The following is a 19,681-nucleotide window of genomic DNA, read 5'->3' as shown; positions in this document are numbered from 1 at the left end:
AGGCCTGTATGGTAGAGTGGCCAGACGGAAGCCACTCCTTAGTAAAAGGCAAATGGCAGCCCGCCTGGAGTTTGCCAAAAGGCACCTGAAGGACTCTCAGACCATGAGAAAGAAAATTCTCTGGTCTGATGAGATAAAGATTGAACTCTTTGGTGTGAATGCCAGGCGTCACGTTTGGAGGAAACCAGGCACCGCTCATCACCAGGCCAATACCATCACTACAGTGAAGCATGGTGGTGGCAGCATCATGCTGTGGGGATGTTTTTCAGCGGCAGGGACTGGGAAACTAGTCAGGATAAGGGGAAAGATGACTGCAGCAATGTACAGAGACATCCTGGATGAAAATCTGCTCCAGATCGCTCTTGACCTCAGACTGGGGCGACAGTTCATCTTTCAGCAGGACAATGACCCTAAGCACACAGCCAAGATATCAAAGGAGTGGCTTCAGGACAACTCTGTGAATGTCCTTGAGTGGCCCAGCCAGAGACCAGACTTGAATCCGATTGAACATCTCTGGAGAGATCTTAAAATGGCTGTGCACCGATACTTCCCATCCAACCTGATGGAGCTTGAGAGGTGCTGCAAAGAGGAATGGGCGAAACTGCCCAAGGATAGGTGTGCCAAGATTGTGGCATCATATTCAAAAAGACTTGAGGCTGTAATTGCTGCCAAAGGTGCATCGACAAAGTATTGAGCAAAAGCTGTGAATACTTATGTACATGTGATTTCTCAGTTTTTTTTATTTTTAATAAATTTGCAAAAACCTCAAGTAAACTTTTTTCACATTGTCATTATGGGGGTGTTGTGTGTAGAATTTGGAAGAAAAAAAATGAATTTAATCCATTTTGGAATAAGGCTGTAACATAAAAAAATGTGGAAAAGTGATGCACTGTATACTAGCCATACTATATCAAACATAGATTTTTTTTTTTTTTTAAATCTCTAGCCCTGTGTGTATTTCCAGAACCTCTGTGTGTTCACATGTGTCTGAATCTCTCAACCAGCACGCCCTCTACCATGTGAATTTCCATAAAGTCTACTTTTCAGATGCTTGTCATCATCAAAGGTGACTCTCACCACTCCAATAACTTTCCTCCTTCTAGTGTGTCTTACACTTCATTTCAATTGTGTCATCAAAGCCAAACTGACCAAACATACTAAAGCAAAACTAATCAACCAGACTGCTCTAAGGGACTGAACACACACAGACCTTAGTGTTTTGTTATGTAGCAGACAGACAAACATCCCTTTCATGCTCTCAGTGAAGAGCACTAAGTTCTCTGGTAAAATGCACACACAAACTTTACCAAAAACTAATATGAATACATATAAAGACACAGATAGGTATAAACAGACATTAAAACAAAGTAGTCTAAAACTGATTAACATAAAATTCACCCAACAATATATTTCCATTTATAAATTATTGAACTATGGCCAGTTGTCAACAAACTTAAGCAGCACTATTGTTAAGAGTCGTAACAATTAAGTTTTTTTTTTTTTTTGTAACCCATCAGACCTATCAAAGTTACTAGCTCAACTGAAACTATATAGCCTCAGATTAACTGGAATGTCACCAAATTAATAGCATTGAAAAATACAAAATTGATTCTGTAAGAGATATAGAACCATAAGAAAAACACTTTTTACCATTCCATAAATTTTTAAGCACAGTTTTATTATCTTCTGCAAGATATTAAAAACTCATGAACATGGTAATGCTCAAAAGAAATACAACCTAAAAAAATTACAGCACAACTTGTAAGATGTGTACTTTATTGCAATAATTAATATCTGCAGAATGTAAAAAAAGAATTGTTACATGTTGTGTGGTATGATGTGAAACTCAGATTACAATTCATACACTAACATTTCATGCACACTTTCTTGCAATAAACTTTAGGGTCATGAGCTTGGTAATGTAGCTGACATCAAAGCAACGCAAGATCATTACATTTAAAAATAGAAAGGATTGAGCTTATTAAAACCGGCGAGCACCGCACAACAAATAACAGCACTGCTAGAATTCCATTACTTCAAAATACAATTTCTGAAAAACTCAATTTTTTAATGTACGTAATTGTAATGTTTACAGTTTACCAAAGCCATGGTTTTCGCCAAAAGAGCCATTCTTAATTTTAACTTTCAAAACTTAATTTGGTTATAATCATTTTCTTACCTGTTCTTGTAATTCTGCAAGTCGTTGTGTATGTTCTTCCTCAGAATCAAAGCTGCTTTCACTGTCTGATGAACTTTCACTACTGTTTTCAAAACTTTTTGACTTTGTGTTAATTTCCTTTAAATGCGGAAGTGGATTTACACTTTCAATGAGCTCATCAGGCATTTTCGCAAACCGCATTTCAAAAATATCCTTAAAATGGAAAGGCACAAGATAAGAGAATCAAATAGCACTCACATAAAGACCAAACAACTATTTTTCAAATATTCCAGCAAAGCAGTACATTTCGTACCTGCTATAATAGTATGTGAATACAATTACAGCTCTGGACTGAAAATATTAAAATATGCAGTATCCTTTGCTTTTTTTTTTTTTTTTTTTTTTTTTTTTTTTTTGAGTTTTGCTGCTTACTTTCTGGATGCTTAAACATAGCTGAAATTTTAAACCTTGTAGTCAACACAAACCTGGAGCTTCCGTGCCATTGCTACAACTTCATGGTCTGGAGGATTATATTTGTAACAGTTCATGAACATTAATCTGAAATCAGATGCAAATTCCTGAGCATTTTTGTATTTTCCATCATCCATTTTTTTCTGCAAGAAATCCAGATCCAAAAAAGGTCAGAATATACAGAACACGATTTGTTTATCTGTACACTATCTTCTTTCTATTAGAGGGTTGATAAATGAAGATAACTGTATTGTAAACATTATGTAAATCTACACAACTACTTCTGTAGGAAAAATCATGCAGGTGAACCTTGCTTGTGTCCTTTAAAGTCTTAAAGGACTTTACCCCTACTAAGAGGTGCCAATATCCAATTGAAAAACGAATGCAGTTTTTTGGATACTTTAATTTAGGGAATACTATTAAATCTTCATCCCAAAATAAGCGCTAGTCCCACATCCATACCACTTCGCTTCAACATAGGTATTAGAAATACTATTTAACAATTAAACAGAATTTTGCAATTTTTATTAAATAAAACAAGTTACATTTTATTGCATATTTGAAAAGTGGGTGTAACTAAACATAATACCTTCATAGTACTAAGGTCCATTGGATGCTTTATAATTTCATGATAATCATGAAGCCCCAAAGATTGTGCATCAACAGGTTTGTAGAATGGCCAAGCACAAGTTGCATGTTTCCTGGTAAACATTTCTTTGAGAATTCCATTACAATACTTCAGTTGATTTGACAGTTTAGTCTTTTTACTGGCCTGATGCTGTTGGGAATCTGGCAAGTCCTTTCTCGGTGGTTTAATTGGTCGGCTGCCTTGTCTCCGAACTATTTTGTTGAATTTTACATCTGGCTGACTTGGTGAAGACTCGCTGCTCATCACAACAGAAGCAGTAGGAGTGGTAGTGTCTGCTTTCCTTTTCACACCTTTTTTGACCTAAATATTTAAGCAATACAACATTTAAAAGTACAATATATAATTAAAAACAAATGAAAACCAAACATCTTACCTAGTTACTAATATTTTCCTCAAGACAACCTTATTGTACACACAAGTCATAATTTAGCTGGTTTAGCTGCATTTTCCTACTCGATTATCGTGTCCCCATGATCTCATTATGTATAAGCAAATATTCTAAAATTTGAAAATATCCAAAATATTTTCTGGTCCCAGATGTATCTGATTAAGGATACTCAACTTGTATTTTTTTCATTAAAATCATTTCTTTAATGATGGTATGAATCGAGGTATATTTTGGCACAAAAGTTAAACTTCAGTTTGCTACAAAAACAAAAAATCATGCACATACATTAAATATCATTAAAATATTAATAAATTTTCAAACTTTCAATCCAACATTCATTTGGAAAAAACAAATACTAAAGCATTTTGCTGTTGATCTGAACGTAACTTAACCAAAAAAACTGTATAAAGTTAATAAAATGATCTTGTAACTATTCTTACTTTACAAATAAGAATAGTCTCTCCAGAAAATGCAAGGATATGTGCCAAAGTAGGCTTGATCTGGGTTGGACTGGGCAGGTAAAGCTCATCCTGGCAACACCAAAAAACGTCTGTAAATCAGTCTTAACCGGTGTCACAGTCCACTATGAAGTTTACTTGCGCAGGCACACACACCTGGAATGGGCCAATTTGGAGTCACTAACTCTACACACACTTTTTTCCCCCATTTATGAATAAAATCACAATGGAACAGTGGCTCCTCACAAATTCTGCATCATAAAAATGAATCATAAGTTTAGTAATTATCTTCTTTTGAGTTTACATAGTCACCTAATGGAGTTTCCTTTACAAACACAGAGGTTTTCCATGCATATCCCAAAAGGATATGCAATCTAGTACAAGATAAAATAGCACCTTCTCAAGAACAAATTGTATGCATGCCTGGAGCCTCCACGATGGCAAATGAAAACATCAGTATTACCCCAGCACAATTACTGTGGCTGCAGAATTTTATTCAAAGCATTTTTGTTGACAATGGAACACATTGTCTACCTCTTTCCTCTCTACAGATTCTGCAAATTCATTCTTACCTGTGTTAATTTAAACAAAATTCACTTTAAGGGGGAAAAAAAAAGAAAAACAAAAAAATAGCAATGGTAGTGGATTACTGCCTTCAATTAGGATTCATGTCTCACTTAGTACAATTTTAACTGGTTAATACTGACCAAAACACAAACTTTAAAGTTTAAAAGCATTTTTACGTTGTATTAAAATTGGTACTTCAGAAATTATAATGCAATTATTCCACATGCCAATAAAACACTAACATGCAAATAAAAATACCTTTGATAAGCACTGTGATCCTGTCACTAAAGACATAGTTGAGAGATTTCTCTGTGGTGGAATTACTGTCACAGTTTGCTGAAACACAACTTCTGATATAGGAGGAGGCTTCAAACAATGAGAAGATGCTGTTCAATAAAAAATAAAATTAAACCAGGCAAAATGATTTTTCACTGATTAGATGGACCAACCACTTGGCTGAACACTTGAAATTAAGTTATTTTACCATATGACTTTTTTCCTTTTCCAGTTCCTTTGTTTGATGAAAGAACTGTATACTCTTCCTGAGGCATTTCTGCCACTTTCTGAAGAAATATTCTCTCCAAGGATTTTGCCATTAACACAATGTCATCACCAGGCTAAAAAGAATGCAACTAGTTAAAAAATATCATGGCATGCTTATTTATTACACAGATTTTTATATATTGTTGCTTAGCATAGAACTTGTTAATTCTATTAAAATTCATTGAGCGATGCTAATCAATTGCAAAAATCCACAGAGAAGCTTTTCTAAATCTACTGGGGAACATTCTTCAAAAGAAAGTTTCATACTTATAAAATCAGCTGGTTTGCATATTTAAAGGAGGGAGGCTGGAAATATTACTAATATAAATCACTTCAATGAATACAAGTACAAAAGGCAAAACATTTTTCCTGTTACTAATTTCAAAATACAATGGACAAAGCATTGTTTTGCAAAGTCTTCACTCCTTACCATAATAAACATTTTGTAAGGCCAGATAAAAGCATACTTTAAGGCTAAACAGCTATATTACTTAAATACATCACAATATGCATCTAGAACTAGAAATGATGCCACTGACACAAATCATCTGCAAAAAATAATAATGTACTTACCCTATTGTATATGTAGCAATTTGTAAACATGGTATTAAAATCTTCAACGCATTCTAGGGCACTCCAATAGTAATTATGTTCAAGTCGTTTTTTGATAGTGCTCATATCCATTGGTTTTTTTATTATAATGTAATAATCCTATACAAAAAATAGAATATGAAAACCTTTGCTACAATTAATGAAACTCAAAATCCATTTATGTTGTAAAACAAATTCTAAAAATACTGAATTTTTGGGAAATTACACTGCAAAAAAAAAATAGGCAAATGCAATTAATTTTAATAAAGAACCATACTGAATTTTTGTCTACAATTAAAACTGGTGTTTCCACTGCAAGTGATTTACTATATATAGTACAAAATAACATGCAAAGAGTTACAAATAATTAACATTCACATTGACTTTGGAAGGCAAAATATCTACCTAAGAAAACCAAACACTTAAAAAAAAAAAAAAACAAATATAAAATACTGGAGAATGCAAAGCACATCTAAAGTACAAATGTAATACAAGATAAAAGAAACAGCATTTACCTAGATAGATAGATACTTTATTAATCCTTAAAAAAATGTAATGCCATTTTTTAGTATAAAATAAACCAAACTCCATGATAACTCTTGCCAGTGCTGTGACACTTAGAAGTGCACTCATCTAAGTATCCTTTGTCTCCATAAAACAAATGATCAAGTTTCCAGAAATTAAAGCAGTTTGGCAAAAACACCAGCAAAAAAACAAACGTTGCAGGGCTAAATATAATATCAGCTCATCCTTACAGGGAGTTCTAGTTTCACGGCATCTACTGGCTGCTGAAAGGGCCAGGCAAAACTGTGTCTCCATAAGGTCTTCAGGACCACTTTTTCCAAGTACTGAAGCTGATTGGTTAATCGTCCTGGTTTTTTAGGATTTCTGTATTCTGGAGGAGGTGGATTACCAATGGTATTCTGCAACGCATTTACTTCAGACATCTTGAAATTCAGTTTTCACAATGAGTGTTGCCGTTTTAACTCTAAACCATCCTTAGAAAAAACATTTCACCAGGCAACTTCCTTTAAGATCTGCAAAAAAGAAGTGCTCACTAATTATGAATGAGAAAAAACAATACACTACACATTCCAGTATACAATTAGGGAAGGTACCATGTCAACACACAGCACACAAGAAGTGGTATAAATGCTAAAAAGAAAACAACCTTTAGGTTTCTAAAATTACACAGAAATTGATTTGCAAGTGCATATCTGTAATTTATTTAGATGTCAAAAAAACAATCTAGAAAGTGCACATGCTTTAAAAATCAACAAAATGTTTCTTCTTGAATGCAGTACATGGATGTCAGAAAGAATGCACACATGCCAAAATGAAACATCTCTCTATACTAAAACTTCTTAGACTTCTATTAGAAAAAACTCTAAATTAAAACTTTTAACTAGAGCATCATTTATAAAGTTACAAGTCACAAAACCTGATCCATTGTCAGAGGCTAAAAGTACATGCTTAAGCTTCAGGACGTTGTCCTAGACGTCAGATACACCTTCATCAAAACCAAAAAAACAAGTTATCAGGTCTGACAAATCATAAAAAACATAGAAACTAACCAGTGATTCATAAGCTTGGGCATATTACACCACAATACAATTATGACCATTTGAGAAGACAGTTCCCTTTTGCAGTGTTTAGATAATGGTGTAGGATGCGTTTATAGAATTTCATGGTTAAATGTACTTAACACCTCAACAAATAAGGTCTGTTCACCAAGACCACCTTGGATTACAAATAGTGAAGAACCTAGAGTTTGGTTTTCTGTCAGTTTTAATGAGAAGTCAAGAAAAATGACACCATTTATTGGCTAACTGAATCGAATACAGTACAACATGCAGCCATTCGAGGCAACCGAGGACCCTTCTTCAGGCATTGGATTACAACCAGCCTGAAGGGGCCTCAATAGCTTGCATATTGTAAATCGGTTCAGTTAGTCAATAAAAGTTGTCATTTTGCTTGATTATCCATAGTGATTAACATGGTACGACACCCTACTTCAGCACTTTGGTCAGCGGCTGTTGTATGTAAAGTGCTTTATAAATAAGTTGACTTGACTACTACTGTCAGATTTAAGAAACCTACCAATACCTGATCTAAACTTCAGTTTGCCACCGAGTTCACCATAAAATAATTTTAATTGATGAGCTTCATAGCACTGAGTTACATGCCACTTTATTCCAGCTCTCTCTTTTTCTTGTCTAATTAACATAAAGTTAGGCATTTCTTTAAACAGTTTTTAAAACAACCTTGGTTACAATGTGGTATTTGCAATCATTTGTACAAATAGAACTAGCCAAGAGTCACCACAAAATTATTTTAGTCAATACATAGAAAATTTTCACATTAATTTTAACAATAGAAAGTACTGGGGCATAAAACTTGCAAATAAATAATAATGCATTTTATTTATAGGGGCACTTTACATTAGCAGTAAATCTCAAAGTGCAACATAAAACGTTTAAACAAAGGCAAAGCAAGATAAAAACAGATAAAACAATTATTGCATTCTTGTTAATAAGTTTTCCTAAATAGAAAAGTCTAGCTGTTTTTTAAAACAGCCCACAAACTGCTGTGTTCTTAGGCTCTCTGGTAGGGCATTCCAGAGCTGTGGAGCAGTGGCTGCAAAGGCTCTGTCTCCCATTGTATGAAGTTTAGTCACAAATACAAAAATAAAATATTAAGAAAAAGGGGACCCAAACAAATGTTTTAACGCAAGATATTTTATTAAGTACTTTAACATCCTGTAATTGCAATAACCAACCTAATACCAAAACAGCATAAGGAATTCTATGAAAAAGTCATTTAGCATTATGAGCGCAAAACAAACCCTTCCCAGTAACTAACCTTCCACTAAACATTAATACTTTAACTAAAATGGTCACTTAATTTCCACAAATAATGAGACTCTATTGCAGGAATATCCTTGAGTTATTTACATTTCCAAATCTCCAGACTCTTCTTGGCTTGATTGAGTGTCTTGGAGTAAGGGTAGTAGAGATAATAATGCAACCCTCAACAAATTTTAGTTTATAATTTAATTGCAGTGGTAAGGACTCAGAAACCAGATATTTCAAACAATGACATGTCAAAAGGGGCAAATTTGGCACTTATGTACAGTGAATAAATTAATGCTTTGCAGTAAGGAGACTGTGGAAGATTGTGGATTCGCTTCCCGGTTCCTCCCAGTGTGGATAGCGCTTTGAGTACTGAGAAAAACGCTATATAAATAATGAATTATTAATTTTTACATTTCACAATATGACGTAGACACAGTGAAGGTAAAAAGGGATACTTTTGGTTTAAAATTTCAGAGGGAATGCACCATTTACACCAACCAAGTCAAGCGTTGCCACAAATGAAACTTTTTCACAACACTGACAACAGCAAAGAACTCTGCGACATAGCATAATTAAAATGAACAACTTGCAATTAATGTATTATACTTTGATGGAGAAGAACCATGTTTGATTAGTGGAAGATTTCCTTGATAAGCCAGGTTAATTCAAATTTAATAGATTCAACAAAATTTGGGATATAAAACATCAAAAACATTAAAACTGATTTAATAATTTAGAAACCATCATTGCTTTCAACTATAACATCTACCCATTTAAATAAACAAGCATAATATAAACCTGGGATCACAGGAAGCCAGTGCTTAGCCTGATGTCAAGTGAAACAAATTCACTGTGAGGCACTAATGAACAGATAAAACCCGACACACAAACAGGAACTGTGAGACCTCGAATTAAACCCAGTCTCCTGGAGCTGTACAGCAGCAGCACTAATCCATTGTGCCTTTGCAATAAGGCCTTGTCATAGAACTACACCTCATGGGCATTACAAACAGGAGGAAAAACCTGTATGGATCTCAGTCAGTGGGTTGGGTTCTGTTTAGTAGTGGGGATTATAACACAGATTTTAACTTGCAAAACTGTTCTAATGCAATATTACTGGCAGCTTTTAACCACATAAAAAACAGATAATTAGGGCATTCAAAGTGTAACGAATTAAAATTTTGTTTACATAGTAGACATCAAGGGCAGTGAAATTCCACGACTGCTACATGTACCATAGTAAACTTGTTGGGAGGAAGTAAAGGGGTGGGGCAATGTCCGAGTGTACTGACCCTACTCTTAAAAATTCTTACCTGAAAAAGCCAGTCCATTTTTTAAACCCATTTTGAAGAGAGAACTTTAAACAAAACATTTGGGCACATGACCCTAGGAGCATGAGCAAGAAAGCCCATAGAACAAACCCTTTACATAAAAGGGCAAAGGTATAAAAGCTGGGGGTTGGGGGACATCCAAAAGCCTGCCTACCAAGTTACAGCTATAAGCTTAACAGACAGCAATAAATGAAATGGAAAATACATTCATAAAAAATTATCACACTTAAAAACAAAAATTTGGTAAAGATCATTGACCAACTTTGCAAACAAAAACAAAATTTCAGATGGCTTTAAGAGGATATCTTCTTTATTAATTTCTTTACAGGTTTGTCAAACATCATTGTACATTGTTAGTTGTAGACATTATCTTGCATTATTCAAAATATTTTAAAAATACATTTAGCAATTTTCCTTCTTGTGCTAGTTGAATTCCAGAAGGTTTTCTATTGTGTTCCACAACTCTCTTGGTCACTTGAATCTGCAGCAGTGTTTTTGATTTTTTTCCCCACAAATGAAGATGGTAAATTGCTCAAAATCAAAATATGAGTTAAAATAATAAAGGTCTTATACTGGAACTTTGATAAAATTTCCTACTACATACTTTTGTGTCAATGACAGGTTCAGAACATATCTGGTATCTAAAATTAAAAACAAACAATATTAGTAGTGTAATACAACAAGCAGCCTTTCTTAAAATGTACATTTCAAAGCTCCCATTATACTCTGTATGAAATGTATTTTCTTTACATAAGGAGTAATTCAGCCTCAAAGAAATGCTAGCAACCCACCTAATTTAGACTATAGATGTATTCAAACAGTAAACATGTTTGAGAAAGCCAGTGTTGAACACTAAACTCATGACTTGTGGAGTCCTTTACATTTAAAAAACAAACAGCACTTACTATATGCATTTTGTGTTTAAAATATATGAGATGCGTGAAGCCCTAGACTATCTTGTTTAAAGAACTTACTTCACCATTATAATCATTGAATGTTTTTCCACATCACATATTGCCTCAAATGTACAAGAACACAATTGCAGAGCTTCAAAAATGTAAAACGCTCATATTCATTTAATCCACTTGAGGTTTTTGGAATCACTAACTAGAGAGGCAAAGGGTCCCAAGGACAGTCTCCAGTTCAACACAGGACTCACTCACATACATACATACATACATACACGCACACACACACAAAAGGCCAATTTAGAATCACCAATTATCTTTCTTGAGATGAGGGAAGAAACGTGTAGAAACAGGGATGTTACTTTCACACTGCTGCGACTATGCACTGGATTTAAAATTTGAATTTACAGTACCTGTGGATTAAAAAACAGGAAACAAAAGCCATGTGTTTAAAGAAATGCCGTTAATTACCTCTTAACTACCATTACTGTCTTCATTATTTGCCTCGGATACTTTCAATACACTGACAGAAAATCAATTTTCTCTATGCCAAAAAAAGCGCTTGCATGTATTTCACTCTAGGTCCGAGCTCTGCAATGAAATAAATCTTGGTTCGGATCCTAAACTTAAATTACTGGTATTAGCGAATATATGTTCCACTATGGCAAACTTTAACTTGCAAGTTCAGAGCATGGTTCAGCCTTAAAAACAAATACATAATCGATACCAAAATTAAAAGAAAAAAACCTAATCATCGTCCCGCCCATTAAAAAGTGCTCATTTTTTGACTATAGCCTGCAAGTTATTTACAGTTAGGCAACTAGGCTGTATTTACTGCAACCGTGAACAGTTGCTATTTTACAACATCGTTTTAATATGATCTTCTACCAACCCAAGATACAGAACTGTTGTACTGTCTACATCATACAAAGGAACGATACTTCTTGGAAATTAATTAACCTTACTGCAAAAAGTTGTGTGCAGAGGAAAAAAACGGAGTAAATGACATCGATTTAATAATGCAATACCATGTCCGCTGAATGTATATACTAGCTAAAAAGGATGCGACAAATAACAAAGCAGATACCACAGTTCATGTTATAGAAGGATGATTTTAAAGGTAATCGGTAAATGCACGAGGTTAAATAAGATTTATTCAGGGTTGCAAGTCGTGCCCATTAATTTATACTTTACCCCTCCCCTAGCAGCTCATTGTCTCTTCGTCACGGATCTTGACGTTTCCGTGCCAGGGTGAAAAAAAAAACGGAGACCGAAAATGAGGTTTGTGTACGGGCACTCCCGTCTTACGTAGCTGGAGCACACTCATTGACAAATAGTTGCAACACAATGCCATGCAACGGCTTTGCCACTGGGTATAACACATTTTTACAGGGTACATAAAACAGCCCAATGCTTAGCAATTTACCTTTTGTTCTCTGTCACAACACATCTATTAACTGCTGAATTTCGACAGGGAACCGAGGATATTCTGCCGAAGAACACTCGCGTCGTTAAACTGAAATATTAACTAAGTAAACAATTATAAACACATAAAAAAAGTAGTAACACTTGTAAATTTTACTAACACCTCCCTCATTACGCTTTCAATGGCAGAAAACGCCTACCCCAGTTGCCCGATATTTATAATTTTCTGGCAGCCATATCGCTTTCGGTTGGACAACTCATATCACGTGCTACATGGTTATACAAGATCACGTGTTTTTATTACATCAGTAATCATTTAGGAATGTGTATTTACTTGACTTTCGTTTTACCTACATTGAATTGATCAATAATATAGAAACTAATGTGAATGGTGGCATAAATGAATAGACATACATACGTTAACAACATACACAATTAATCAACCTCCTGATAAACACCAGAGCAGAAAAATGGCGCAAGCTAACACGTGACCTTCTAGAAGGTTCGTTTCACATATACAGTACACCGAAAAAAGATCGTCCGTTTGTTCTCACCCAGCGTATGTTATTCATTACTACCGTCAATGCCTAAACTCTTTTGTTTATTTCAAGCAAATATGCCTTCCATCAAAGGCATACGCCCCAAAATGTCCTTACCAAATACATTTGCTAAAATCTAAACACGCAGAACTAGTGCGCACGCGCAGTCTAAATCTGCTATTGGCTGAGAGGTGTTCTTGGTTCCTTCCGCCCCACTCGCCTATGAAGGACCGCTGCGCATAATGAAACTTCGTTTTAAAACGGACAGAAGTGTCCACGCGTGCACGGGAATTTACAGTTGTCCGTCCGTTTTATTTAAAATGAACACAACATGATCAAGATCCCCGTGACCCTGTGTTAGGATATAGTGGGTTGGAAAATGACAGGCTGAATGACTGGGCACAATAAGCGCTACAAGACAGCAAGGCCGTTTTTGAGCATAGGCTCTCCGGGCAAGGACCTAGGACCCCCTCTAATGGTCAGGGAGCATTACTGCATCCCTTTGTAGAGACACAGAGAGAGAAAGAGATTGGTAGGAAAATTTGTCAGGACCGGACTGGTGCACAAAGAAATGTTTTAAGTTGTGCGCCTCAGAAGTGACTCCACTGTCTGCACTATACACAGCACAATCAGTGTGCTGTTGCATACACTCGTGCGTGCCGTAACTTCCGCTTAAACTTCGGCAGTTAACCGCTGCCACCATAGACATAGAATTACTAGATGCCTCGTGACCAGCAGCATCGTACGTCAACGTCGCCGCCATATTGCGAGTGGCACTGCTGTGGAGTGAAGTAATGGATACAGATGCCTCACGCATGTGCTTCTTGGGATTGTGCAAACCGCTGTACGCTCTAAACCAAATCACAGGGATTACATTTCATAGGTAAAGCAGAACAATTGTTTTGGTTATATTTGGCCATTAGAAAAACCCATTTTATAATCTTAACTTTAGCTACGCCAGGCTAAGATAGCAAAACTATGCATTTATGTGCTCAAGTGAGCCTCCAAACAACGTTTTGGCTAAACGTATTTAGTCGCTAACTATGTAGATTGTTGTTAGCTGTTAACATTTCTCAAACTTTGAAAGTTTCCCAAAGAAATCCACCTCAGGAAGCAGTGGGAGGTAGCCCTTAGACGGGATTTTGAGAAAGCTGTCCTGTGATGTGTGCCGTGCTACTTTGGTAACAGATGCTGTACCGGCATCATATGATCAAAGCTACCACTTGCTCACATTAAAAATACAAAGGAAGTTTGATGATTCCTTCTGAGGGTACAGTCCAGGTGGTCAAAGTAGCTGAGCGTGTTATCCGACAGTCGACATTAGGACAAGCTGTCAGTGTATCTTTGATCAATCAGTTTGTTCGGGGTGAGATTGGTTCAGATGATGTGTTTTTTCACAAGGAGCACATTGAGGAAACACATGACAACCATCATTTTATGCTCATGTCTTTAGTTGTGTCTGTCTTCCACAAACTAAGGTTGCCAGACTGAATACTCTCAAATTACAGAGTGGCAACACACGGAAAAAACTATGTAAGACAGTTCTGTTTCATGGATTTTAGATCCTATCTTGTATATATTTAAGTAACCATGTGTGTGTGTGTGTCAGAGAGAGAGATTGAGAGAGGAATGAGTGAAATGTTTTCAGAAATTATTAAGCCAATTTGTATACAATAAAATTGTTTATTTTTGTCATTGAGTGTATTATTTCACTGTTAAACGAAAGACAAAGATAACTGGCAGTAACAGTGCAAAATTCACAATTGGTATGCCAGTTTGAAAAGATAAGTTTTGAGGGTAGTTTTAAAATGTGTTATTGAATCGAGCTGACATATATGAGAGGGAAGAGAATTCTAGAGTTAAGGAGCACTATGAGAGACGCTCGAGCTCCCATAGAACAGAGTTTGATGTGTGGTACAGAAAGTAGAGCTGCAGATGAGGATCTGAGTGACCGAGAGGGAGTGTAAGTCTGTTGGAGATCAGAGAGGTTGTGGAGAGCTTTAAACGTTAAGAGCAGTATTTTGTATTGTATTCTGTAGTTAACAGGGAGTCAGTAAAGTAGAGAGAGAGTAGGTGTAATATGTTCAGTGGATTTAGAACAGCAGATTATTATCCTGGCAGCAGCATTTTGTATAAGTTGTAAGCGATGGATAAGTTTTTGTGGGATGCCAGATAGAATAGCATTACAGTAATCTATACGTGAAGTGACTCGGGCATTAACCAATACTTCAGTACTGTTTTGCATAAGAACAGGACAAAGTCTAGAAATGTTTCGGAGATGGAAGAAGGCAGTCCAAGAAATGTTACTTATATGGGAGGAATTATTTAATAATAATAATTATTTAGTAATTGTCATTATTAGTGTATAAATGGATATAAATAATTGCATTTAAACGATTCGCCAAAATCTGTTGTATGTAAACGATACTGTTTTAAACGTTATTGTTTTTTCATCAGAAAATCCGGTTTCCACGTTTACCTGTTATTAGTTTAAATGGCATTTTTGCCACTAGCAATATGGCGTACGCACTGACGTATCATGTCGACTGGGCAACACAGTGAATGCGGCATCTATCTATATATGTCCATGGCTGCCATGACCAGGAGCCCGAGGACGGGAGGTTTTGGAGGCAGGAGCATTGACACTGTAGCAGGGACATTGTGGTCACTAGGAATATGTAATATGTAGATGTTATAAATGATGTTGTTGTAAGGAAGTCAAGGCGTGTCTGATTTTAAAAGGACTTTTATTTGCAAAGTTAAGTCCCTGCAATTACCAGCAACGTGTTTATATGTATTTATTTGTTGTACTTTCTTTTTCTGTATAAAGTTTGTAGATTTCTGTTAAGTAAGTTATTTACGTCCAAAATGGTTGTAGTTTGTTGTTTTATTGTACTATGCAAGTTTTGTATGTTTTGGTGCACATATAATTTTCTGGCAAGAGAGTTCTATTGTTGTTTTATTATTCTATGTACATTTATTTTTAATGAAATAAGTGATTAACCTGTGTTAGTAGCATATTGTGTGTGTGTGTCTGTGTCTGTGTATGGTGGTGTGAAAAAGGGGCACAGATTTTCTTGCTTAGAAGAAAGAAATATGTCAGAAACAGCCCTGCAGGACAGGTTACAAAACAGATCATCACAAGTGAAGAGCTAAAAACAAAATACAATACCAGCAAGCTGAAACTGCTAGGTTACAAACCCTAACAGATGTCTCTAAGAGAGAGAGAGTCTTCAAATGCTTCTTAATGCCATTGAGGGAGTCAGAATTTTGAACATAGGTGAGCACATCATTCCACCAACTAGAAGCTGCATGTAAAAAGAATCTGGATTGAGGTTTGATGCCATGTTGAAGTGGCATTACCAGACGCCATTCGTCAGCAGACCCAAGGGGTTGAGAAGTAGCTTTGGACCTCACAGCTGTCTTCATATATATAGGTACTGACCCCATTGACTACTCTGCAGGCAAGCATCAAGGAAGCCAATGTAGTGATCTAAAACATCAAATAAAAATCAAATCAAATTTTATTTGTCACATACAAATTATACATAAATTACAATGTATAGTGAAATTCTTAGGTGCTCAACTCACATGACTGTGCCTTTAAGAAAAATATAAAAATACAGTAATACATAAATCATTAATAGAATTTTAAGTATGTGGTAATTAACAAGTAATAAAAAAATGAATAGGGAGGCACAATGGTCTCGCTGTTGCCTCCTTGTAAGGAGACCAGGGTTCATGTCCTAGGTCCTCCCTTTGTGGAGTTTGCATGTTCTCCCCATCTCTACATAGGTTTCTTCTTGATGCCCTGACATCCTCCTCCTATCCAAAGACATGCAGGTTAGCTGAATTGTTGATGATAAATTCACCCTAGTGTGTGTGTTTGGCATGTGAGAGTGTGTTCACCCTGTGATGGGCTGGTGCCCAGTCCAGGGTTTGTTCCTGCCTTGCACCCTATGCTTAATACCCAAATGCTTAATGAAAGAGAGTTAAGAGGAGTGACATGTGCCTACCTCAGCTAATTGAACTCAGGGTATACTGCTGCATCTAATTATAGTAAATAGACAAGTTAGTGGTAATTTTATAAATTTGTCATGGCTTGTAAAACACTAAGTAATATTGCAATTTTCTCATGTTCGTCTTCATTGTTATTTTAATATTAAAATGAAAGAGTATAAAGCCATATATAACTGAGGTTTTACTGGAGGATTAAAAAATGAGTATGTTTTTGATGATTAAAAATGTGTGGTTGATCATACAATATGAATCAAATTTTTTTTTCAACAGTTAGATCTACATCTTCATTATTTTCCTAATGATGTTTGATCTGTTACTATGCCATTCAATTGTCCTCCTTAGTAAAATAATTTGTCATCATAGGTGTATTTGGCACACAGACCTGGGGCCTCATGTATAAACAGTGAGTACGCACAGAAATGTTGCGTATGAACGTTTTCACACTCAAATCGCGATGTATAAAACCTAAACTTGGCGTAAAGCCACGCACATTTCCACGGTACCTCATACCCTGGCGTTTGCAAGTTCTGCGCTCGGTTCTGCAGACTGGCGGCGCCCAGCGTCAAAGCAGAGCTACTGTTCCTGTGTGGTAACCCTTTCTTTCTTAGATCCACATTCCTGACGCAGCTTTATAAATACACTGAAACTAACTGCATATTGTTTATTAGTGTAATGCATCTGATTGTAATTAACATGTAACAATATAATGGTCCAGGGAATAACCATAGTAATCCAAATACCATAACTGCTTTAGCGTTGTTACTCTCACTGCACCTTCTTTTTCTTCTTTCAGCTGCTCCCATTAAGGGTTGCCACAGTGGATCATCTTTTTCCATATTGCTCTCACTGCACCACTCGGAGTATTTATATCACTGTATCTGAGTTTGGAATCACAGCAGCAGCTGATTGGAAAGAGAATTATCGGGATACAGCATCAAGAACACGCTGCCTCAGTCAAAGCAAAACGCTTCAGAGCCTTTCCTGTACGGACCTCGCGGTTCAGAAACAGTATCATCCTAAGAACTTTAAACATACTCAATCAGTCCATCAAATGCTCCTTGTAGAACTGTTTGTACTTATAAGTACAATTACCCCACTGTAAACTTGCACAACAGTTATAATATTGCACAACCTGCGCCACTTTATAAAGCGCATATTTACATATGATGGCGATATCATTTTTAAGATGAAATGCAGCAAAATATGTTGATTATATTATACAGATAAAACTTTAACTTCATTTAAATAATCTATATTGTTAATAATCAAACATGTGAGGACACGGTGCCGCAGTGCTGGCTAGTTCACAGATTATTCTATACCTTGTGCTTTATTCTTGCTGGGCTGGCGCGACACTGGTAGTATAGATAGATAGAATAATTAAACATGTACTATGAAGATATTTCAATGTTCTTTAAACGTTTTGAAGAATTGTCATTCTAAGCTTACAGATGGCTTAACGTGTATTACAGAGCTGATTGTGTGGCGATTGGGTATTTGGAGAAAGAAAAGTAAGGACAAGAATTGGAGGTTAGTATTTTTGAAAGAGACAGTACTGCTGCGATAAATTATTTCACTGAAGGTCACGCATGGCGCAGCAAGCATCTTGCTTGAGACATGAACAAGCACTGCGCCACCGTGTTCCCATGTTTAATAACATGCTTTCATTCCTATCATCATGAAAAAGATATCCCGTATACATCTCAGTATTTTAATTATTCAGAGAGCTGTATTATTACAAATGTAATGGACTCTGTGTCCTGTCGAAGAAAGAGAAAGCCCGTTTAAGAAGCAGGTAGTGATTCACACACATAGAGCACATAGAAGATCAAATATAGAACAAAGCATTTAATGTGCTACTTTAGTTACAATGGGATTTAAGAAACTAGTAAATTAAATAATTTTAAGATGAAGTTTATGTTGTTCTACTTTAATGGCAAAATAAACTATGTGATTAAAGTGTAAATTTCGAAATTAAAGTTGACATTTCATGCTTTTTTCCCACTGTGTGCCTATTTTTTTTTGTCTGTACCCTAATAAGCTTTCATATGACACTCAGACGGTGGGCTACAACTCGCCTTTTCACAGCAACTTTGATATGTGACTTCTTTTTTATTTCGGGCATTGTGCGACTTTGTGAACTTGAGCTTTCGAGTTTCTCCGACACTCTTGTCACTCGATCAATTTCCTTTTGTTGATTATACCACTGTTTAAACCAACAAATAGTACGTTTTTCCTTGCCTCCACTTGGTATTCGCTGAAATTCTTATATTTTCCCCCGTGCTTTTCCCATTGTCTTTTCAGAGAAGGCTGAACTTAAGGGCTATTTATATTGATTTGCATATTCAAAGAGGCGTAATTCTGGGAGGAGTTGGGGCGGGACAGCAGGCGCGTGCACGTGCGTTACTTTTCACGCTGATCGGGATTTATGTAGCGGAAGAACGTGGAAGTTTGCGTATGCACAGATTCCTGCATCTGGATTTTTCTGTGCGTACTCACATTCCCGCTTTTGTGCTTACGCCATGTTATAGTGTGAGTTCTACGCACGGTGTTATACATGAGGCCCCTGGAGAGTGAAGCTGCAAAGGTGACTGGACTGTCATAGGAGACAGAGCCATCTTGAGAAGCCGACCATAAAAGAAGCTGCTTCGGGAAGTTGGTGGGTGTGTGTGCGTGTATGTGTGAGCAATAAAAGGAAAGAGGGGAATGTGATGAAGAACTCAAACAGCAACACTTTTAAGACTTGTTACTCTGCTTAAATTCATTGGCTTGGTTATG

General features: G+C 36.2%; 1 protein-coding gene across 1 annotated transcript in view; it reads right to left on the bottom strand.

The window, feature by feature from the left end:
• brdt (bromodomain, testis-specific) overlaps positions 1–12,708 on the bottom strand; it is a 54,373-nt gene extending 41,665 nt beyond the window's left edge. Inside the window, exons 1-8 of the mRNA XM_028811434.2 lie at positions 12,346–12,708; positions 6,581–6,862; positions 5,808–5,945; positions 5,176–5,308; positions 4,950–5,077; positions 3,219–3,578; positions 2,644–2,772; positions 2,180–2,371 (exon numbers count right to left, since the gene is read on the bottom strand). Of these exons, the coding sequence (XP_028667267.2) occupies positions 2,180–2,371; positions 2,644–2,772; positions 3,219–3,578; positions 4,950–5,077; positions 5,176–5,308; positions 5,808–5,945; positions 6,581–6,772 (1,272 nt within the window). The 5' untranslated portion in view covers positions 6,773–6,862; positions 12,346–12,708. The remainder of the gene's footprint in view (positions 1–2,179; positions 2,372–2,643; positions 2,773–3,218; positions 3,579–4,949; positions 5,078–5,175; positions 5,309–5,807; positions 5,946–6,580; positions 6,863–12,345) is intronic.
• Positions 12,709–19,681: the final 6,973 nt, after the last annotated feature.

Source organism: Erpetoichthys calabaricus, chromosome 10 (assembly GCF_900747795.2).
Source record: "Erpetoichthys calabaricus chromosome 10, fErpCal1.3, whole genome shotgun sequence".
Lineage (NCBI taxonomy): Eukaryota > Metazoa > Chordata > Cladistia > Polypteriformes > Polypteridae > Erpetoichthys > Erpetoichthys calabaricus.
This window is presented reverse-complemented; position numbering and strand designations above follow the sequence as displayed.